Genomic DNA, 25,494 nt, shown 5'->3' with positions numbered 1-25,494 from the left:
ATTATTAAGCACCGTATGGTGCCTTAGCGCTGCGTAATTTGTTGGTGCTCTAAAAATAACCAATAATAATAATAAAACATTTGTTTCCGTGCGAGTCTTCAGGCTCGCCGGAAACAGCAGTTAAGAAGCAGCGGTCTTAAGACCGCTGCTCCTTAACTGGTCCGACGCCTCTGAGCGGCGGACAGCAATCAACCCGATCAGATACAATAGGGTTGATTGACACCCCCTGCTAGCGGACGATTGGCCTCAAATCTGCAGGGAGCGGCATTGCACAAGCAGTTCACCAGAACTGCTTGTGCAATGATAAATGCCGACAGCGTATCTGCTGAGTGGATCATGTCGGACAGACATATGATAAATCGGCCCCATGGTCTCTATCTCATGCAAAAATATTCATTTATTTCCTTAGTATACATTGTACAAAACCCCAATGTGTTCTCTATAAAAAAAAATGTGGATGAAAATAGATTTGTCTGCATGTGTTTTACAAACTAGAATTAAAGGGACATAAAACTCATGATTCAGATAGAGCATACTCCTGAGTCTACATAGGTATGCTTTTCAACAAAGGATACCAACAGAACGAACCAAATTATATAACCGAAGTAAATTGGAAAGTTGTTTAAAATGACACGCTCTATCTAAATCATGAAAGTTTATGTTTAACTTTACTCTCCCTTTAAATTGATTCACCTAAAATAAGCATTGCAGAATATAATTGATGGATTCCCCTAATTCAAGTGAAAAATAAATGGTTGCATATGTTCTTACAACAAACATATCTGTGCTATAGAAGAGGTTATAAATACCTCAGTATTGTGAATAAAATAGTGTTATATTATTTAGTGCACAAATACAATACCACGTATGAAACAAACAATGAGGTAAGATGGATTAAAGGGTCTTTTTATTCTGTGTTCTATTTAACCAGAAGGGTCCATTTCTTGTGGCTTTTTGAAAAGCCGCAGATATTGGTGAAATGGCGTTGGATGTGAGGGACAAGGAAGGGACTTACCAGTTAATAAATAGGACGTGTGAAAGACTCTGTTTTGTTGACCAGAAATGATTTTCGGCTTTTGTGTTAAAAGACCCCAAAGTGGGCGGAGTTCTATACACACATTACCGGACTGAGTATTCAAATAAAGTGGCCTCACTGACTGTAGTTAAAGGGATACTGACCCCAATATTTTTCTTTTATGATTCAGATAGAGCATCAATTTAAGCAACTTTCTTATTTACTCCTATTATCAATTTTTCTTTGTTCTCTTAGTATCTTTATTTGAAAAAGCAGGAATGTAAAGCTTAGAAGCCGGCCCGTCTTTGATTCAGCACCTGGGTAGTGCTTGCTGATTGGTGGCTAAATGCAGCCAACAATCAGCAAGCGCTATCCAGGGTGCTTAACCAAAAATGGTCCGGCTCGTAAGCTTACATTCTTGCTTTTTCAAATAAAGATACAAAGAGAATGAAGAAAAATGTAGTAATTTAGAATGTTGCTTAAAATTGCATGCTCTTTCTGAACCATAAAGAGAGAGGAAAATGGGTTCAGTGTCCCTTTAAATGTATTAGGAAGAGAGAATTAAACTTTCATGATTCAGATTTAGATTTAAAAAAAAATAGTTTCCTGTGTTGAAACTTAGCTTTTTCAATGATGAGAATATACTGAGATAGGCTCAGGAGTGGGCATGTGTCTTGAGCACTATATCTGCCACAATATCTGTGACAGTACATACTAGAGATTTGGATTTGCACAGATCGTTGTGTGTTGGACTTTCACAAGAAGAAATCCGGCTCCAAAATAACTGAATGCTGCTGGTGGTGGCGGCCATTTTCGGCATTTGTTGCATAAATAATACAACAGATGCACATCTCTAGTACATAACCTTCAGGATTGTCAAGGGATGGGTTATGACCCACTTCCCGCCATAGCCCCTTGGTGTCATGGTTCTAAGGAATTCACTGAGCCCCACCCAAGCTCACATACAGACACACCCACAGGCCGCCAGTTCACACTCATAGCATATCTATAACCCCACCCTCTGTATGTAGCCCAGCCCCTCCTGTATGGTTCCACCCACAAATTGTCGCTGAGCCATTACCCACAAGCTTTTAACTTTCCACATCCTTGAAATGATCTGGCAGATCTTTGGAGGTATGACAATGATAATGTGCTTAAGTTACAGTTATGTATAGTGCAAGTTTTGGCAACGGCTGAGTATAGTACAGTAAAAAAGCATTCACCTGGTTTCTTCTGTTCGGCTGACATAATATTGCAGATGATTAGTTTGCATTATGGTTATGCAGCTGTCTTGTTTGTATTATGCCTAGACAGTTGCCTAGTTAGCATTGTGCATAGGCAGCTGTCTTATTTGCATTATGCCTAGGCAGCTGTCTTATTTGCATTATGCCTAGGCAGCTGTCTTATTTGTATTATGCCTAGACAGCTGTTTTATTTGCATTATGCCTAGGCAGCTGTCTTATATGCATTATGCCTAGGCAGCTGTCTTATTTGTATTATGCCTAGGCAGCTGTCTTATTTGCATTATGCCTAGGCAGCTGTATTATTTGTATTATGCCTAGGCAGCTGTCTTATTTGCATTATGCCTAGGCAGCTGTCTTATTTGCATTATGCCTAGGCAGCTGTCTTACTTGCATTATGCCTAGGCAGCTGTCTTACTTGCATTATGCCTAGGCATCTGCCTTACTTGCATTATGCCTAGGCATCTGCCTTACTTGCATTATGCCTAGGCAGCTGCCTTGTTAGGAAGATGCGTTGTATGCTTTATCGCTGGGCAGCTGTCTTACTTGCATTAGGCCTAGACAGCTTTGCATTATGACTAGGCAGCTGTCTTATTTGCATTATGCCTAGGCTGCTGCCTTGTTAGCATTATGGTGAGGCAGCTGTCTTATTTGCATTATGCCTAGACAGCTGTCTTATTTGCATTATGCCTAGACAGCTGTCTTATTTGCATTATCCCTAGGCTGCTGCCTTGTTAGCATTATGGTTAGGCAGCTGTCTTACTTCCATTATGCTTAGGCAGCTGCCTTGTTAGCATTATGCCTAGAAAGATGCGTTGTAGGCTTTATGGCTAGGCAGCTGTTTCATTTGCATTATGCCTAGGCAGCTGTCTTATTTGCATTATGCCTAGGCAGCTGTCTTATTTGTATTATGCCTAGGCAGCTGACTTATTTGCATTATGCCTAGGCAGCTGTCTTATTTGCATTATGCCTAGGCAGCTGTCTTATTTTCATTATGCCTAGGCAGCTGTCTTATTTGAATTATGCCTAGGCAGCTGTCTTACTTGCATTATGCTTAGGCAGCTGTCTTACTTGCATTATGCCTAGGCAGCTGCCTTGTTAGCATTATGGTTAGATAGATGCGTTGTATGCTTTATCGCTGGGCAGCTGTCTTATATGCATTAGGCCTAGACAGCTGTCTTATTTGCATTATAACTAGGCAGCTGTCTTATTTGCATTATGCCTAGACAGCTGTCTTATTTGCATTATGCCTAGGCTGCTGCCTTGTTAGCATTATGGTTAGGCAGCTGTCTTACTTCCATTATGCATAGTCAGCTGCCTTGTTAGCATTATGCCTAGAAAGATGCGTTGTAGGCTTTATGGCTAGGCAGCTGTCTTACTTCCATTATGCCTAGACAGCTATCTTAGTTGCATTATGCCTAGGCAGGTGTGTTGTAATCATTATGCCTAGACAGCTATCTTAGTTGCATTATGCCTAGGCAGGTGCCTTGTATGCATTATGCCTAGACAGCTATCTTAGCTGCATTATGCCTAGGCAGGTGCGTTGTATGCATTATGCCTAGACAGCTATCTTAGTTGCATTATGCCTAGGCAGGTGCGTTGTATGCATTATGCCTAGACAGCTATCTTAGTTGCATTATGCCTAGGCAGGTGCGTTGTATGCATTATGCCTAGACAGCTGCATTATTTGCATTATGCCTAGGTAAATGTGTTGTATGCATTATGGCTATGCAGCTGTCTTATTTGCATTATGCCTAGGTAGATGTGTTGTATGCATTATGCCTAGGTAGATGTGTTGTATGCATTATGCCTAGGTAGATGTGTTGTATGCATTATGCCTAGGTAGATGAGTTGTATGCATTATGCCTAGGTAGATGTGTTGTATGCATTATGGCTAGGCAGCTGTCTTATTTGCATAATGCCTAGGCAGCTGCCTTGTTTGTCTTATGCAAGAGCTGCTTCTGTCTCTCTGCAAGGTTTCTATAGAAGTTTACCTTGTAGCATAATTACAAGTCCTGCCTTTACCAATACTGGCATTTTTATCCCTAAGTTTTGTAGCAGTGATTCCAGTAATAAGACTGAGCGCTGAACGCTCCAATCACTTGTAGTTATACTTGCGAACACGTGAGGTCTCATTTTGTACATAAAAGCAATCTTCTCCCTCTCTTTCTTTTTTTTTTGCTATTTCTTCTTTGGCTAATAGCTTGTGGGTTTCATCCCAGCCACAGCCACTTAAATCAGTCGCAAATTACCTTCTGATACAAAGTTCTTTTAGAACAAAGCAACTTTCTCCCATCATGCCTGAACCTCTTACAGAATCCTTCATTCCAGCAGAGCCGCAAATGGCATTAACCCCTTCCTTCACTGCAAGGAAAAGAATAATAGGAGATAATGTCCCATCTGTAAGTTAATAGGGAAGAGAGACAATACGTTGTGTGCATTACCAAATAAGATGGGAATACTCTGCCTTCCACCATTAGGCAACCCTTTTCTGTAAAACGGATATTTAATGTATTATTATTTTTATACATGTGTAGTGTATTTCCATAATTAGGCACTTACTTGCAAAATAAATGTTTTATAAGCACGGTTTTTCAGAAACATACATTTTGCTTTGTCCAGTTAGGTAGAGATGTAAATGAGTTCCTGCACAGATACTGATATTACCATGTAGCATGTTGCAGGGTAAAGGACGTGGATAGTGCAGGATACCCTTCTGCATACCAGAGAACTGTGGGGAATTTTCTTTCCCCAAAAATTACAGAAAGAGAAGAAAAACACATGCATGCCTGTGCAAATCCAGATATTTATGTAGATAGATAGATATAGATTTAGAAACAGAGATAGATAGATAGATATAGATACAGATAGATATAGATAGATAGATATATAGATAGATACCAAGATAGGTGCAAAAATAAACAGATACAAAGATAGAGCGAGAGAGATAGATACAAAGGTAGACAGGAAGATAAAAAGATAAAAACAAGATATTTATTAGATAGATATATACAAAGATACTGTAGTTTAGAATTTTAACAAGATAGATAGATAGATGCAACAATAAACAAATAGATACAAATATAGATAGATACAGAGAGTTAGATACAAAGATATAAATTGATAAATAAATATTTATTAGATAGACAGATAGCTAGATACAACAATAAACAAATAGATACAAATATAGATAGATACAGAGAGTTAGATACAAATATATAAATTGATAAATAAATATTTATTAGATAGACAGATAGCTAGATACAACAATAAACAAATAGATACAAATATAGATAGATACAGAGAGTTAGATACAAAGATATAAATTGATATCTAAATATTTATTAGATAGATAGATACACGTATAGATGCAACAATAAACCAATAGATAGATACAAATATAGATAAAAAGATAGACAGATAAATTGATACAATTATGAATATGGGGTAGATTTATTAATGTTTGAGCGGGCATGATTTGCTGTAGTGTATCATGTCTGCTCTACATCGCTAAATGCCGACCGCATACGCGGTCGGCATTTATCATTGCACAAGCATTTCTAGGGAAATGCTTGTGCATGCCGCCCCCTGCTCACCGGCAGGCCAATTGGCCTCTAGCAGGGGCCGTCAATCATCGCGATTGTATCGGATCAGGATAATTCCGCCAACTAAAATATGGGGGAGAAGTTAAGGAGCAGCGGCATTATGACCGCTGCTTTTTAACTTCCGTTTCAGGCAAGTCTGAAATGATGGGCGTAGACTGCAGCATTCGCTGCTTAATAAATCTACCCCTATATCTTTATTAGATAGACAGACAGATAATGTAATTAGAACAATTGAAAGAAGCTATTTTTCAATGTTAAAAGAACATACAGCTGTCCCTAACATCAGTCCTTAGTAATACTATAGCAGGATTATACAGGGGACTATGGACAAATAAATGGTCAGACCCCCTGTACATCGTTATAAACAAAGGAGCTTATTAACCAAACAATATAACTCCTTCCCCCTATTCCTGCACATTTTTATGGTGCCAAACAGCATGAACGAACCAACAAATCGATGTTGTCACGTAATCAGATATTTTTCGTCTGTTTCGTCCAAGAATGTATTCGGCTGTTGGTATATTGATCGACTCAACGAATCGGCAAAATTCTGATGAATTTGCATTCGTCTGAAGTCCGAATACACATCTCTAGTAGTGAACTTTTTTGATGTTATGCACCTACATTGGTGATTAATCTTTAAAACTATTATCTGAGAGACAGTGGGGCACTAGCAGCGGACACTAGCAGCGGGCACTAGCAGTGTGGCACTAGCAGCGGGCACATGGCATTTGCTCAGTAAGTGCACTGCTTGCAGCATGACAAGTGAAGTTACAGCACCTCTAACATAATGAGCTTTTTTTTACAACAATTTGTGATGTTCAGATAATGTCATGTGCTCGTGTCTACTTGTCTCCTAAATTTATCGACTTATTATGCAGTCACATACATGTTACAGTCTAGTGTAAAAATAAAATACTTTGGGCCAGATTACAAATTGAGCGCAAAATATCGCTTCCGCAAAAGTGATATTTGTGCTCAACTTAGTAATACCAGCGCACGCAAATGTGCGCTGGTATTACACCTGAGGTGCAATGTGAATGCGACCTTGTGTTCACATTGCACGGAAGCATTGCGCTCACAAGAACGCGCTTCCATAGGCTCTAATGGGAGCCTCATTCTCATGCCATCAGACACGGCATGAGAACTAGCGCAGCAAAGGGGTTAAAGTGAAAGTACATTTTATTACTCAATATCGATGACATTTACTAATCTTATGTTGGACAACACAGTTGCTAACTTTAAAAAAAATTTTTTTTTATTATTTTGAAGATATTTATATAATTATTGCCATACGTTAAAAGCGCTTCCTCTGCCCACCCTCTCATTTCCTGGTTTTACTCCATTTCAGGTAAGCGCAGTCCCACGCTCTCTTACGTCTACCTCTGTGTGCGTTCTTGTTATGCTTAATTATATTGCGCATGCGTCAAGTAAGCTGCTTTATACTGCCGTGGCTAAGATGGATAACAAGTAGAGAATGCTCATGCGTGTCTTGTAAACGCGCATTTAAACAGGTCTAGATTGCATTAAGACACACATGCGCATTTCGATCGGTAGGCATAGAACTAGTCAGTTGGGACGACAATCCGAACTTAGAGAATTCGATTCGTCATTGAACTTTTCTAAGTCAGATCCAAAGAAATGATGAATGAAGGTCCAACTAAATTTAGCCGATATATTTAATCCGTTGCAGAGCGGTAGAGTATAGTTAACTTTTCCTTTAAGTCTCTCAGAGATGGGCAGCAAATATAAATATATATGTATATGAATACACATAGTAACACATAAATACATATGTATATAAGCATATCCATACATATTTACAGGGGGCACACAGTTCCCATAGACTTTTCAGTGCCGTTCTTTTTCTAACATCCGCGACTTTTAACCCCTTATAAATAAAGATGCTTATTTTTTGTATATATGAAATACACCACTTTATTGTGGGGGCAATTAGGGGACATTTAGAAAATTAACCAGAAATCTGATCTCTAGTAAATTTTCTGAGCGCTAATTGCTACTTCCAGCTCGCGGTAGCAATAACCAGCCACTTGTAATGGCTGGTTATTTATCAAGCGCCCGTAGACGTAAATTAGCACTACACTTCTACTCTAGCCCTTTATGTTAGAACATTAAATAAATATTTTTATATTACTGTGTGTTTAACGCCTGGTGAGCCAATCCGGAGTAGGCATACATGTGTATGATCCAATCATAGGTTAGATCTACATCTGTAGGAAAAATATGTTTGTTTAAGGAATGCAACTTTGACTACAAGAAACCAGATGCTCTAAGAATCCAGAATCTTTTATCACTGCACTATAATGCCCCTTGAAGAATGGCACAAGTGAAAGTAAATTTTTTGACTCAATATCGATGACATTTACTAATCTTATCTTGGACAACACAGTTGCTAACTTTTTAAAAAAAAAATATTTATTATTTTGAAGATATTTATATAATTATTGCCATACTGTTAAAAGCGCTTCCTCTGCCCACCCTCTCATTTCCTGGTTTTACTCCATTTCAGGTAAGCGCGGTCCCACCCTCTCTTACGTTTACCTCCGTGCGCTTTTTATCACTATAATGCCCCTTGAAGAATGGCACAAGGGAATCCCTTCATGTATCAGTTGCTATTTCAGTTTGTAGATGATTTCATGAAGTCTTCTAACAGGGTATGAAGTAGAAACTTCTCCCAGCAGCAGAAGGGTTGTATAAATTGTAGAGTTTATGTTTTCCTGCTATAAAATGCCATATCCATTAAGCATACAAGAATGCTGGCACCAAACCCTTCGTGTAATGATTAATATCAGCTTTGTTTTTCTAAGTAGACAGGATCTGGTGGTAAGTTTCAGCCTTACTGTAAGACACATCCCAACTTAAGGTGCAGTGCCAACTGCCGATAGACAAGTCAATTCATCTCCTTTAGCTTGTGGCAAAAATTAGATTGTAAGCTCTTTACGCAAACACAAGCAGCTGCACATGTTCATTAAAGTGATTAAATTATATACTTTATATACAAAATAGCGTGCATCTTCAGCCACCTTACAGTCAATAGAAATCAAATAGCAGGGGTGTTTTTAAAGGGACAGTCTAGAATTTTTAGTTTTAAAAAGATAGATAATCCCTTTATTACCCATTCCCCAGTTTTGCATAACCAACACGGTTATATTAATACTGTACACATTTTACCTTTGTGATTACCTTGTATCTAAGCCTCTGTAGACTTCCCCTTTATTTTAGCTCTTAGACTCATTTTCCTTACACGTCGCTCTTCATCTGCTGCACCTCTCTGCCAATCCCTTCACTGGCTTCCTCTTGCCTCTAGGATCAAACACAAAATTCTCACTCTGACATACAAAGCCCTCAACTGCACTGCTCCCCCCTATATCTCAGACCTTGTCTCCAGATACTCTCCCTACCGTCCCCTTCGCTCTGCTCATGACCTCCTACTCTCCTACCGTCCCCTTCGCTCTGCTCATGACCTCCTACTCTCCTCCTCTCTTGTTACCTCATCACACTACCGTTTACAGGACTTCTCCAGACTGGTTCCCATCTTGTGGAACTCTCTGCCTTGCTCCACAAGACTCTCTTCTAGTTTTAAAAGCTTCAAGTGCTCCCTAAAGACTCTACTGTTCAGGGATGCATACAACCTACGCTAACCTTTCTTTATACCAGTTCCTCTCCTCCATTGCTATCCCCTGAACCCCCTTAGCATGTAAGCCTAATAGTCCAGCTGTTTATATATCACCTTCTTAAGAGCTGACTACAACAGTGCAACTCTTGGCAGGGCCCTCTACCCATTTGATCCCTACAATTGTTTTGTTGTACTCCCCCTTTGTTTATAGCGCTGCGGAATCTGTTGGCGCTCTACAAATAACCGATAATAATAGTCACTGCCCTCTCATTAGTAACTCCACATGCGCAAGCATAATGTTATCTAGATGGTACACATGAACTAATGCCCTCTAGCTGTGAAAAACTGCCAATGCATTGAGATAAGGGGGACTTCAAGGGTTTAAAAAATAGCATATGAGCCTACCTAGGTTTAGCATTTCAACAAAGAATACCAAGAGAACAAAGCAAATTTGATGATAAAAGTGAATTGGAAAAATTGTTTTGGAAAAATCACAGGGCCATCACTTATCAAATTCCACCACTAAAAGGACTTAATGAACTTCAGACAACACTTTTTGACTTTTTATTGAGTTTCCCAAAAGTTTTCAATTGTAACGTTGTTTTTTGCATATGGGTAAATCACACTGAGATCACCCTCATCATATTGGAAGATGCAACGTCACCAAACAAATATGAACACTGCCTACTCAATGAATTATAGTTAAAACATTATTAATAATCAATTTAACACTAAAAATAATAATAAAAAAAGCACAGATCACCTTCCATCGCTACAACTATTAATAGGGCCCTTCAATCAATCAATCAATCAATCAATCAATCAATCAATCTATCACTAGGCCCATAATCATTAGGCCACTACAGCTGATACCTAAGTATTAATTGCTCACTGGCTGATAGAGACAGCACCCACAGAATAAAAGGTTAATGCAGCAAGGAATGTTCAGTTTTCCTAAAACAAAAAAGTATGATACATTTTTAAATTGTGTCTGTTTGATGGAACAGAGAAAAAAAATGTGACATCACCAACAATTGGAGCATGCGCAATTCCGCATGAAGTAAATTCTCATGCACGTTACATATATATAAATATTTAGATATATACACATATAGAAATATAGAGATAGATAAATATAGCTATATATAGATACATACATATATACAGATATATAGATATAGAGAGAAGATGGATAAGAAAATAGATTTAGGTAGATGGATGGATAGATATATACAGATGGAAATAAATGGATAGATAGATACAGTTATAGATATATAGATATATATATAGATGGATGATTAGATAAAGACAGATGGATGAGTAGATAGATAATTAGATAGATACAGACAGATTGCTAGCTGTAAAAAGATAGCTAAATACCTAGATAAATAGATAGATGATAGAAATAGATGGGTAGATAGATATAGACGGATGAGAAATTAGATAGAGATGGATGGATAGATAGATATAGATGGGTGGGTGGATAGATACTGATAGAAATATAGGTAGGTGGATTGATAGACAAACATATAGATAGGTAGATTGGTAGGTAAATAGGTAGTTAGATAGACACTGATAAATAGATAGGCACTGATGGATATAGACACTCATAGGTAGATATATAGATAGATAGATATACACTGATAATTCGATAGATATATGGATAGACACTGATGGATAGACACTGATGATTAGATGGATATATGGATAGATAAATAGATAGATATACACTGATAGATAGACACTGATAGATAAATAGATAGATAGATAGATAGACACTGATGGATAGACACTGATGATTAGATGGATATATGGATAGATAAATAGATAGATAGATAGATAGATAGATATACACTGATAGATAAATAGATAGATAGATAGATAGACACTGATGGATAGACACTGATGATTAGATGGATATATGGATAGATAAATAGATAGATAGATATACACTGATAGATAGATAAACAACGATAGATAGATAGATAGATAGATAGATAGATAGATAGACACTGATAGATAGATAGATAGATAGATAGATAGATAGACAATGATTGATAGACACTGATGATTAGGTGGATATATGGATAGATAAATAGATAGTTAGATAGATATACACTGATAGATAGATAGATAGATAGACAACGATAGATAGATAAATAGATAGATAGATAGATAGATAGATAGATAGATAGATAGACACTGATAGATAGATAGACACTGATGGTTAGATAGATATATGGATAGATAGATTCTTCTCTACTTCCTACAAAAGTGTCTTGCTAACTCTATATAACTCTGGCTCCTACATTTGATATATAGTTTGCCATCCTCTGTGTTAAATGGAAGTTACATTTTTTGCAGAGAGAATTTACTAAACTAGCAGGTTTGCCAAGTCATGTTTGAGCACAAAGAGGGATAACAACGTTACTCATATTTCCATGGTAACACAACTCCTTTCGTTGCTCGGGCTATATTAAGCAACATTGTTTCGTATAACACAGAATTGCGGCCACAATATTTTAATAAGTTAAAATTGTTAGGTGATATGACAACAGATATATTTTTAGCCATGGTTAAAACATGGATTTGTCAAAGCGCTAAATTTAAGCTTAAAAAAATAAACTCAGAAATATGATCAGTATTAAGCAAAAGTGAGTAATCTTATTCCCTTTTAGGATAGAATGGGGTAGTTATAAACAATTCCATCTGCAGAGCTTTCTCAGAACACAAAATACAAACCTTAGTATGACCCTGCAACATGCATATTTACTAAACATGCCCCTAATATAAGCAACCACAATTATACTTGTTTTGCTATTTTGAAATATGATGCTATTGTTTTTTTTAAGCAGAAAATGTAATTTTAAGATATGTAATTAATGGTCTTATAGTGTAAGATTATTATAAGTATTTTCAGTAACCGTTACAATGGTAAAAAAAAAGGTAGGTTAGGGTTAACATTTACTGTGGAACCCACTTAAGGATGAATACATCATTTTATCAAACAAGCCGATATATGCTTGGTACAGTAGTTTTTCAGCAAAGTGGTTTCTACCATTATATACTTAGAGTGAATATTTTTTACTCAGTGCAAGGAGACTAACATTATTATTATTATTATTATTATTTTCTTTATTTATAAAGTGCCAACAAATTCTGCAGTGATGTCCATGGGTACAAAAGATAAAATTACAAAGATGATACAGGACAAAATTTAGCAAACATATAAAGGAGGAATTGAGCGCTCTATCCCCTAGGGAACTTACAGTCTAGGAGGATGAGAAACAGGAAGTGAGAATGATGTTAATACCAAGTTAGATGAAGGCAACTATTAGGCAAGTGGAGTTTATTTGTTACTGAGTTGGGTGATATGTTTTCCTAAGCAAAAATTTCTTTAGAGAGTGTTTGAAGGAGGACGGACTAGGGAAAAGTCTGACAGCACAAGGGAGAGCATGCCAGAGGTTGGTGCTGTATTAGAGAATTTCTGCAGTCTAGCATGGGAGGAGGTGATGGTAGAAGATGCAAGGCCAAGGAGCAGGCCATTGTTGGATCTTAGGGGGCGGGCTGAAGTATATTTGTTGATTAGTGAGGAGCGGTAATGAGGAGCGGCATTGGTTAAGGGCTTTGTAGGTCAGGGTGAGAATTTCGAATTTAATTCTTTTGTGAGTGTGGAGCCAGTGAGGACTCGCAGAAAGGTGCAGCAAATACAGAGAGTCGGGAAAGGTGGATTAGCCTGGCAGTTTATGGTAGCTGCTGGTGCAATACTGAATACGGAGAGCGTATTGCTCTCCGTATTCAGCGAGGTCTGGTGGACCTGATCTGCACTGTCAGATCAGGTCCGCCAGACCTTGATAAATAGAGGCCCTAATATGCTGTCCCTAACATCGCCGCAACCTACATTACTGTTATTAACTTCTAATCTGTTGCCCCCAAAATCCGCCGCCACTATACTAAAGTTATTAACCCCTAAACCTAACCCTAAATCTAACCCTAACACCCACTAACTTTAACATAATTAAAATAAATCTAAATAAAAATTACAATTAATACCTAAATAATTCCTATTTAAAACTAAATACTTACCTGTAAAATAAACCCTAAGCTAGCTACAATATAACTAATAGTTACATTGTATCTATCTTAGGTTTTATTTTTATTTTACAGGTAAGTTTGTATTTATTTTAACTAGGTAGACTAGTTAGTAAATAGGTATTAACTATTTACTAGCTACCTAGTTAAAATAAATACAAAGTTACCTGTAAAATAAAACCTAACCTAAAGGGACGCCATCTTGGATGACGTCCCTTAAAGGAACCTTCATTCTTGAAGAGCCGTCGGAAGAATGCTCCACACCGGATGTCTTGAAGATGGAGCCGCTCCGCGTCGGAAGGATGAAGATAGAAAATGCCATCTGGATGAAGACTTCTTGCTGCTTGGATGAAGACTTCTCCCGGCTTCATTGAGGACTTCTTGCCGCTTGGATGAAGACTTCTTCCGGCTTCGTTGAGGATGGATGTCCGGTCTTCAAAAACTGTAAGTGGATCTTCGGGGGTTAGTGTTAGATTTTCTTAAGGGTTTATTGGGTGGGTTTTATTTTTAGCTTAGGGTTTGGGCTGAAAAAGAGCTAAATGCCCTTTTAAGGGCAATGCCCACCCAAATGCCCTTTTCAGGGCAATGGGGAGCTTAGTTTTTTTAAATAGGATTTTATTTGGGGGTTTGGTTGTGTGGGTGGTGGGTTTTACTGTTGGGGGGTTGTTTGTATTTTTTTACAGGTAAAAAAGCTGATTTCTTTTGGGCAATGCCCCGCAAAAGGTCCTTTTAAGGGCTATTGGCAGTTTAGTTTAGGCTAGGGTTTTTTTTTTATTTTGGGGGGCTTTTTTATTTTGATAGGGCTATTAGATTAGGTATATTTAGTTTAAATATTTGATCATTTCTTTTTTAGTTTGTGTAATTTAGTATTATTATTTTTTTGTAATTTAGTTATTTGTATTTAATTAATATAATTTATTTATTTTTAGTGTAAGGTTAGGTGTTAATGTAAGACAGGTTAGGTTTTATTTTACAGGTAAATGTGTATTTATTTTAACTAGGTAGCTAGTAAATAGTTAATAACTATTTACTAACTAGTCTACCTAGTTAAAATAAATACAAACTTAGCTGTGAAAAAAAAATATAACCTAAGATAGCTACAATGTAACTATTAGTTATATTGTAGCTAGCTTAGGGTTTATTTTATAGGTAAGTATTTAGTTTTAAATAGGAATTATTTAGGTATTAATTGTAATTTTTATTTCGATTTATTTGTTAGGGTTAGGTTTAGGGGTTAATACCTTTAGTATACTGGCAGCGACGTTGCGGGCGGCTGATTAGGGGTTAATAAGTGTAGGTAGGTGGCGGCAACATTGGGGGCAGCAGATTAGGGGTTAATAAGTGTAATGTAGGTGTCGGCGATGTCGGGGGCGGCAGATTAGGGGTGTTTAGACTTGGGGTTTATGTTAGGGTGTTAGGTGTAATCATAACTTTTCTTTCCCCATAGGAATCAATGGAGCAGCGTTACGAAGCTTTACGCTCCTTTATTGCAGGTGTTAGGCTTTTTTATTAGCCGGCTCTCCCCATTGATGTCTATGGGGAAATCATGCACCAGCACGTAAAACCAGCTCACAGCAGCGCTGGTATTTGAGTGCAGTATGGAGCTCAATTTTGCTCAACGCTGACATATTGCCTGCTAACGCCGGGTTTTTGCAAACCTGTAATAGCATTATAGGGAGGTGAGCGATGGAAATAACTTGCAAGTTAGCACCAAGCTGCTCATAACGCAAAACGCGTAATCTAGCCGTCTGCTTTTTAAATCACTTAGATTTCCTTCTTTTTTTTCCAAGTAGAAACTTCTGTTAGTTATGCTGTAGATTTATTTTAAAAAAATTGGAAAGCACCACAAAAATGAATTAAAATAAACCTTCTCAATGTCAAAAACTACTGAACGCCTCATATTCAACTTTTGAGATTTGTAACTTTTGTCAATTCCAAATGAATGTACAATTTACGTGCGTTTTTATGGTACTGTGCCATGTGATATAAGCATTTAAATATAGGGCACTATAATCTTCAACAATTATGGTAATGCATTCATTTTCAAGTTGGCCATAACAGAATTTTTCCTGTGTTATCACACAGTGAGGTCTCCCACTACGCTAATCAAGGCTAATCAAGTATAACGTGACATACATTTATTATCATAGGACCAGAAAGAGGCAATGTTACCTATCGCATTTTATATTTGTTTAGAAATCAAACACTTCATTCATACTTAGCATAATCTGTGTGTAATATTCTTAAAACATGTTTTGGGTGAATTCAATTGATTAATTGAGATATTAAATAAGTATGCTTTGTTATTTTAACAAATCCTTTTTTTTAAAGAATATTATAGCTGTATTAAAAAAACAATAATAATAATAAAAAAAATCTTGTTGAGGGAGCAATAGTTGTCCTCTTTACATGCAGTGTTTGATATACAAAGAGGTTAAACACATTGCCATATGGGAATTTATTATGCTTTATTAACAGCAAAAACAGTATAAAACCTGTAATTTGAGTGTATGTACAAAAAGTAAAATATCACATCATGCTGTAACTAATGATATCACCAGGGCCGGATTTATAATAAGGCAAACTAGGAATGTGCATACAGGTTGCCGCAAGTATTATGCATGCACGGCATCTGGCTACCCCCGCGCATTGAAATGCTTGCGGGGCCTTAACAAAGATGCCCGTGGCACACGTTCGGTGTTATTCCACTACCGACATCCATTAGTTAATGTCCCCGGCACCGCGGGGGGCGCTTCAGACTTTGTTGCCTTTAAATCCAGCCCTGCTTATCACTATAATTGTTTGTAGTGGAAGTACTGAATACACTTTTTTTTCCCTTTTTTTTAATTTTATTTAAGAAATGTTGAAATATAGGAGGAGACAAGTATCCGTACAAAGTGGGCTAGTACATAACCTGCAAAACAAAATAAAGAGGATGGATTGCTAATGAAAAATTGTTCCTCAAAGAGAAATGACCAAAATAATGTCATCAAAGCCAAGCAATGATTAGAATGTTACACTCAGATCTTAAAGGGACATGAAACCCCAAAAAATTATTTAATGATTAAGGTAGAACATACAATTTTCAGCAAAGGATAACAAGAAAAGGAAGCAAATGAAATAATAGAAGCAAATTGGAAAGTTGTTTAAAATCACATGCTCTTTCTGAATCACAAATTAAATATTTTGGCTTTCATGTCCCTTTAATTTGATAACATAAATAAATTGAAAATTCTCTTAATATTGCATAATCTGTCTGAACCAAGTTTGTCTAAGCATAGCCATGCAGTAGAATTTGGAATGGCTGCGAAACAGTGGTAATATTGCTAATTTGTAGTGCCCCCTCAAAGATGGTCACCCCTCATTTTCCCACCACCACTCTGCCAGGCCCACTACTGCTCCAACTAGCCCCGCCCATTAAACAAATGGTCCCACCTACAGCATAACCCAAACCGGATAGGTCGCACTCTCTTGCTGCCCAGCTCATAAAGCACCCAACAATGGTTCTCCTGGAAGTGCCACAGCTAATGTTACAATATTTAGCTACAACATTTTAAATGGGACCTAACTAACTTATAACTCTTTGACCTGTGCCCCTTTTCTGTCTTATATTCATTTTTCCCCTTTTTTCACTCTTCCCCTCATTGTCCCATATATCCTTCTCTCTGTCACCTCTCTTTCCATTTTGCCCCATCTTGTATCTCATCTATACACTTGTCCCGATTCAGTAAAGCTTTATGCATCTCCAAGCTCTGACAGTGAGATGTGACAGAAATGGATAGTCCCTTGCAGTAACCATAGAAACAGGGATGTTAACAGAAGATATGAAGCAGAAGGTCCGTCATATCTGCCATATTCCCTTTTGATCTGTAATCTTAAAGTCACACTGTATTTAATGTTTTTATATCATTCATATGAAAGAGCAGTATTTAAATATGGTTAATGGTTTTTTTCCAACTTGAGAAAGGTAAAAATGATTTAAATGTAAGTTGACCCTAGTACAGCTGTATCAGTTGTATTCTTCTTGCTAATGGTTATTAGCTGTTATGTACTAATGCTTATGGTCTGCCAAATAAGTATTAGCAGGAAGTACCTATCTGTCAATAAGTATTAGCAGGAAGTAGCTATCAGTCAAAAAGTAATAGCAGGAAGTACCGTTCCATCAATATGTTTTAGCAGGAAGTACCTATCAGCCAATAAGTATTAGCAGGAAGTAGCTATCAGCCAATAATTATTAGCAGGAAGTAGCTATCAGACAATAAATATTAGCAGGAAGTACCTATCAGCCAATAAGTATTAGCAGGAAGTAGCTATCAGACAATAAATATTAGCAGGAAGTACCTATCAGACAATAAATATTAGCAGGAAGTACCTATCAGCCAAAAAGTAATATCAGGAAGTACCTTTCCATCAATATGTTTAGCAGGAAGTACCTATCGACCAATAAGTATTAGCAGAAAGTAGATATCAACCGATAAATATTACAATGAAGCAGGAAGTTCATATCTGATACAGCTGTATGAGTTTTAATTTTAATTTTAAAAAGCTTTAAAAAAATGTTTCGGTTAAAAATATTTTTTACCAAAAATATCACTATGTTTAATTGTTGCCCTTTCATATAAATAATAGAAAACAGTGTCCATTTGAATTAAACCTTATACACATACACAATGCCTCTCTTGATTTCTCTACCCCCCTTTGCATGTACTCTTTTTTTCCCCTCCTTTCCCAACCCCCCTTCCCATGAGATTTTGCTTTCCCATAAAGCACTTCCATCTGAGAGCATGATTCCTGTTCCGCCCAGTTCCGTGCTAATGAAAAGATGAACAGTCAACCTCCATCATTATTCAAATTAATTCAAATGGGGATCTGCGATAGACCACAGCAAACCTGTAGTGTTTGCACTTTTGGAACTTAAACCAACTTAAAAAAGTAAAACCCAACTTGTTACTCAAGCAGACAGGCTTTTTAGCCAATCAGTGCTGACTCATAAATAACTCAACGGGAGTGAGCAGAATGTTATCTATATGGCACACATGAACTAGCGCTGTCTAGCCGTGAAAAACTGTAAAAATGCACTGAGATAAGAAGCAGCATTCAAAGGTTTAGAAATTAGCATATGAGCCTACCTAGGTTTAGCTTTTAACAAAGAATACCAAGAGAACAAAGTAAATTTGATTATAAAAGTACATTGGAAACTTGTTTAAACTTTCATGCCCTATCTGAATCATGAAAGTTTATTTAGTTTGACTAGACTGCCCCTTTAAGCCTCTTTAATTCATGTTACTTTATAGAACACATATAATAATATGTTTAAAGAACTGATGCTTTAGTAAAAAAATTCAATATGAAAATATACATTGGAGCAGGCCAAACGTTCTGCATTTTGCAGGACTCTCCCTTACAAAACCCAATCTTTTTATACGCAGTCCACGCATTAAGCCACTCCCCTTTTATACAAACCACACCCACTAAAACTATGCTAATTTCCTCTCTTTAGCTGTTGAAATCTACGTATTAGAGAAATCTAGATCTCCGGAGACTTCTTAATTCTTTCAAATAATTATAATCATAAATATATTTTTCTTTAATTAGTATATCTAGCATTCAGGATAACTATTAAAAATGTTATGACAATAATGTTTATTTGCAGTAGCTGCTCGTCCAAATCAAATTTTATTGCAAATGATTTTTTAGCAAAGTGTAACAATTCATAATGCATTTGTTTTGCAAACAACAGGAAATCTTTGGTATTTATAACTTTCTTGCCATTCGAGTACGAGAAAATGAATGGGGCAGTTTACAGAACTGTTCATAATTAGGATACGATTTAGAAATGTTTGTGTTAATTATTATCAACTTGAGATTTGTATATGGCATAATAAAGTTCCTTGCTTCCAAACCTAATATTTTCTATTTCTATCTGATAAAGCCACTACTTAGTCACGGCGTGCACTGTATATATTTCATGATAAATTTAGTTTTACTGTTTAACTTATGACTCTGGGAACCATAAAGCACCCTTGTTTTATTATAATAATTAGTAATTACTAGCAAATAACCAGAAGACCAAGCTACTCCTATCTAATATACTGAATGCATTAAAGGGACAATAAAGGCTTGGAAAATTACAAGAATTTCTTGCAGTCTTCCAATAAATTAAAGGAACAATAAGCACCTTGATATTTTTTATATAAACTATTTAGTTAGGTGTAATAAAAGAACTTCTCAAGGGGTAATGTTGCCACATATCTAACCTATGTCAAATGGTCGAGCTTGCAGGGAAATCAGATCTTACTATTTTATCACTTTCTATACACACACAGGTTTCTTTATATTATTTCTCTCTGTATATAAATGCCCAATACTTAGAGATAATAATTTTATTACATTTCTCTCGTAACTCCAACTAAGAGTGTCATTTCTTCTGCTGGCTATGCTTACACATCTTTTCTATAGCCAATACTTACATATAGAAACTTTCAGTATATGTTGGGATACCACAGGCAAAATCAGCTATTACTAATGTTGAAATAAAGATAAATGAGCTGTTTGTAAACAATATAATACACTCCAGCAGGTAAAATGGATCATTGGGAACAAATTAAACGGTGGGGGATTTAGGGTAAACTGTCCCTTTTTAATATTTTATTGTATAACAACCAGGCTGTTTTATGGGTATAATTTCAATACTGATACAGATCAATTTTATTTTTAATGTGCTGATTTAAATTACACTTAAGCATAGAACCTTTTATCTGTGGTGGGGGTAACATATATTATCTCACGCTTTATCACTTTCTGTCATAATTTGCACCTGTTTCATAGCGTTGGAAACGCAGACAGGATTCACTCAGTCATGATTTTCTATAAATAAAAAAAAACAGTTGATTAACACTTGCTTACACATAGTGCATGAACAAATAGTAGGCAGAATTACATTGGGCTTAGTTTATAAAGAAAAACGACAAAGTCTTCAAGCGTGTTAAAATCATAAAGATGACGATAATTCGCTTTTTTTTTTTTTAAGATCTTACAGCTTTCTGAAGCTGAAAATTTTCACTATTTTGTAAACTTGTCATTGGTTAAAGGGATAAAAAGAAGAGAGCAGGAATCCAAATGCCTTGATTAAAAGTTCAAATACTTTATTATCCAAAAAATTAAAAAAATCAAAACGCCATCAAATTGTAATGCACAAGTCCTTGCTGCACTGGCTTACGCATTTCGGCCATAGCCTTACTCTTAGCCTGATTGGTTAAAGGGAAACTGTAAAGAAAAATTAGTTTCCACTTAATGTGTTCCAAATTGCTTGTTATATCAGCTCTATTATACATGAGTGCTATTCATTTATATAAGACAATGACATAAAACTTGTAAGAGACAACATTTTACAAACACATACAGGAGGAATGGAGGAACTGCAAGAGTGAGCAAGATGTTAATACAGAGTTAGAGAAGGGAACTTGTAGGTGAGTGGAATTAATTTATTACTGAGTTGGGTGGTAGGCTTCTCAGATGTAGAGTATTAACCCCTTAAAGGGACAGGACACCCCAAAATGTGCTTTCATGATTTAGCTAGAGCGATTTTAAACAACTTTCCAATTTACTTCAATTATCAATTTTGCTTTGTTCTCTTGTTATCTTTTGCTGAAGGAACAGCATTGCACTACTGGCAGCAAAATGAACACATCTAGTCAGCCAATCACAAGAGACAAATGTGTGCAGGCACCAATCAGCAGCTAGCTCCCACTAGTGTGGGATATGTGCGTATTCTTTTTCAATAAGTGATACCAATAGAACAAAGCACATTTGAAAATACAAGTGAATTTAAAAGTGTCTTAAAATTAAAAGCTCTATCTGAATTCTGCAAGTTTATCCCTTTAATGACCTCGACGTGCCATGTAAATCTGTAAAAAAAAATAAAAAAAAATGATTTTCTCCAAATGATTTGTGAAACCAGCTGCACAGTATTACATTTATGTAAATAGCTATTGTAGGTTTATTTTTTGCATATAAAATTGCTTTTTTTGCTCATTGAAACCACAACCAATTAAAATGGGCATAACTCCCATGGAGAGCAGACACCTTATCTTATCTTTCTCACAAGACATATTTTTCTGTATACACAAAGCCCAATACTTGAAGATCAATTGGAAAGGAACATTTTAGTACCTACTTCTTCCACCCTCCCTTTCTTCTACTGTCTTACATAGCTATTATGTTACTGCGGTATTGACATTTTCAGGATAGGTGACAGTTTCAACTAGGAAAAACAGCTATTTGAAATAACAGAATAACGGTTAAGGGACTATTTGTAAACAAAAGGGATTTGTTAGATCAGGGGTTGACAAATCTATTTAAAATTTAGTAGCCAGTAATAATATTTAGGAGCCAACCATTCTTTTAGGAGCCATACAGTGGTATTTGTATATAGATACAGTATATGGAGAATAAACCAAAATGTTAGGAGCCAGGGGTAAAATTCTAGGAGCCAGTGGCTCCGTGGTTCCTGGGTTTGTCAAGCCATATGTTAGAGCATTTAATTATTGTAGTATTGGTTGTTCATTACTGTGTGTTTAATGCCTGCAAAGGGATTAAACACATTGTTAAAGGGACACTGAACCCAAGTTTTTTATTTTGTGATTCAGATAGAGCAACTTTCTAATTTACTCCTATTGTCAATTTTTCTTCGTTCTCTTGCTATCTTTATTTGAAAAAGAATGCATCTATGATTTTTTGGTTCAGACCCTGGACAGCACTTTTTTATTGGTGGATGAATTTATCCTCTAATCAGCAAGGACAACCCAGGTTGTTCACCAAAAATGGGCCGGCATCTAAACTTACATTCTTGCATTTCAAATAAATATACCAAGAGAATGAAGAAAATTTGATAATAGGAGTAAATTAGAAAGTTGCTTAAAATTTCATGCTCTATTTGAATAACAAAAGAAAAAATGTGGGTTCAGTGTCCCTTTAAGGCTGCAGAGCAGCAATGCACTCCTGGGAACTAGCTGATCACATCTGGCAAGCCATTGACAAAAAAAAAGCATACATGTATAGCCACCAATCACCATTTAGCTCCCAGTAGTGTAGGTGATGTTCATGATCTTTTTAACAAAGGATATCAAGAGAAGAAAGTAAATTTGATATCAGAAGTGAATTTAAAAGTGACTTAAAATGACATCCTCTGTGTAAATAGCGCAAGTTTTATTTTGCTTTTCCTATCCCTTTAAAGGTATATTAAACACTAAATAAATGCTAGATAGAATAATGCATTCAAAGAAAAGATCAATCTGAGCATGTTTTTTTTTTAAAGTTTCATTTGTTGTTTAAATAAGTGTCTATGATACAATGGGCGCTGCCATGTTGTAACTTAGGTTACCTTCTCTGCTGTGGCCAATTAGGGATAGTTATAAATAGGTCACTAGAGTGTGCAGCCAATGACTGTGTGGGATATAACAGTGTTCAGGAACTGAAAAGCTCACAATGTCAGAATGGAATTACAGGAGGAAAAGGGGGCAAAATAAATAATGGAAGTATATTGCAGATTGTTTAATATATATACTTTTTAGCATTCTATATTGCCATCTCAAACTACACTTCGGTAGGTAAAATGGTTAGCTGTGAACACATTTAATAGGTTCCTTTAAAAAAAATAAGATTTTAATGTGGCCTTTTTCAGGTTGTCTGTAAACTACATACTGACATTTTTTCTATATGTTTTAGGATGACACCGAGCCGTATTTCATCGGTATTTTCTGCTTCGAGGCTGGCATCAAAATCATTGCCTTGGGGTTTGCTTTCCATAAAGGCTCATATCTTCGGAATGGATGGAATGTCATGGATTTTGTTGTGGTGTTGACGGGGTAAGTTATTCTATTACTCTTGCAATGTTATATACAATATGGTCTTTAAATAAAATATCACAGCTCAGCAGACAGAGAAAGGAACGATTGCTTTTTTTTTTATATAGTTTCTTGTAAAGTTTAGATCTCTAGAAATTTCCGTTATTTAGTCACATTGAAAACTATTATTTTTGTATTGTTATTTCAAAATATCTTGCAGTTTTTTTTAGTATTCATATTATTTTATAGATATCGGCACTGAATAAAACGACCTTTCGTCTACATTTGGGTGAATGTGTGATAATAAATACAGCTCTGGTAGTTACCGGATAGACCAATAAATTTGTGGCAATTGTTTCTGTTAACCAATAAGCTTAAATACTGCCGTATACAGTCTATAAATGCATATACAGCTAGTTTCAGTATATTTATGCAGTTTTTATGTACACCGTACAATGAAATTTGTTTAATGTATTCTAAATTACTTATTACACATTACATGATGCAGAATATTAAATATACAGGAAATTGTTCCTATTTTTATACTTAAAAACATATAAGTTTGCTCATTAAAATCATTGCCTATTGTTCTAAAGGAAATACCTGTTTAAATGGGCTGAGCTTACTGAAAACGCAGATAAGCTCATGTTATCTTGCTCTATACACAAAGCCTAATAGTTAGGTATTGAACTGCTAATAATAGCTGGGGGTTCAAAGAGCAAAATCACCTATTTCAGATACAAAAATCTATATTCACCCCCTCCCACATTGGGAGATTAATTAGTACTATTGTCTCCTGTTTACATAGTTTTTCAACAAAGAACACAGCTGTATTCATATTGTCAGTAGTGTTTGTGGTTTCAACAGGTAAAATCAGATATTTCAGATAGGAAAGAAAGAAAACAATTTAATACACTCAAGCAAGTAAAATAGGTTATTGGGAACACATCAAATTATTTTTTTTTTACAGTAGACTGTCCTTTTAATTTTAACTTGTATTGTACCTTTAAGAAGTTCTGCCCTCCACAATATTATTATGCTATAGAAATGACTTATTTATACATCAGATTGTCCCTTTAATGCTCCACAAATGTTCTGTGTGTACGTTGTCCTAAAACCTTATACTTTAGGAAAGCATTGCAGACTTCTCTGGCAGCCAACGAGTAAAAGGGACACTAAACCCAATTTTTTTCTTTCATGATTCAGATAGAACAGTAAATTTAAGCAACTTTCTAATTTACTCCTATTATCAAATTTTCTTCGTTCTCTTGCTATCTTTATTTAAAAAAATAGGAATATAAAGCTTACTAGCCGGCCCATTTTAGGTTCAGAACCCTGGATAGCGCTTGCTTATTGGTGGCCACCAATAAGCAGGCGTAACCCAGGTTCTCAACCAAAAATTGTCCGGCTCCTAAGCTTTTCATTCCTGCTTTTTAAATAAAGATAGCAAGAGAACAAATGAAATTGATAATAGGAGTAAATTAGAACGTTGCTTAAATTTACTGTTCTATCTGAATCATGAAAGAAAAAAATTGGGTACAGTGTCCCTTTAAGCTACCTTTTTTTGCCATAGTGAGGTAGTTTTTTTTTTGTTTGTTTGTTTTTGGATGCAAAACTGTTTTATTATTTCAACTGGAATACAAATTATGCAATTATTGTTTGTGTAAGGGCAAGAAAAAAAGGCCATGAAATAAAGAAAATAGAAAAGATTGTGAATTTGAGTTTGCCAGTTATGGTGCTGGTTACTTTTATGGGGTCTAAGCTTTAGGCTATAGTTAATGTTTAACATTGTTAGATCTGGTTATCTTGCTCTCTGTCCTAGGTTTGCTTGAACTTAAGCGATCCAAAGAATGCACTAGTACTTTTTTTTTTATTTATTCATTTTTATTATCATTATTTAGCAGCATGGTACAAAAGGATGTCATTGTTGATACAAAAGTTTAAACAGAAACAAAAGAGGGAGAAACCATCAGTCTCCAAAAGAAAGGAGAACGAACTCCCATATAGTAAAATGAAATAGTAGAGCTAGACTGTCCGTGATAAGTCCATTTGAAAACAG

The 25,494-nt window shown here is 36.0% G+C and overlaps 1 protein-coding gene across 1 annotated transcript in view; it reads left to right on the top strand.

The window, feature by feature from the left end:
* CACNA1B (calcium voltage-gated channel subunit alpha1 B) overlaps positions 1-25,494 on the top strand; it is a 575,803-nt gene that overhangs the window by 122,078 nt on the left and 428,231 nt on the right. The window contains exon 4 of the mRNA XM_053695819.1: positions 23,317-23,456. Coding sequence (XP_053551794.1) covers positions 23,317-23,456 — 140 coding nt within the window. The remainder of the gene's footprint in view (positions 1-23,316; positions 23,457-25,494) is intronic.

Source organism: Bombina bombina, chromosome 12, assembly GCF_027579735.1.
Source record: "Bombina bombina isolate aBomBom1 chromosome 12, aBomBom1.pri, whole genome shotgun sequence".
In the NCBI taxonomy this organism is placed as follows: Eukaryota; Metazoa; Chordata; class Amphibia; order Anura; family Bombinatoridae; genus Bombina; species Bombina bombina.
Note: the sequence above shows the minus strand (reverse complement) of the source record. Positions and strands in the feature narration are given on the sequence as shown.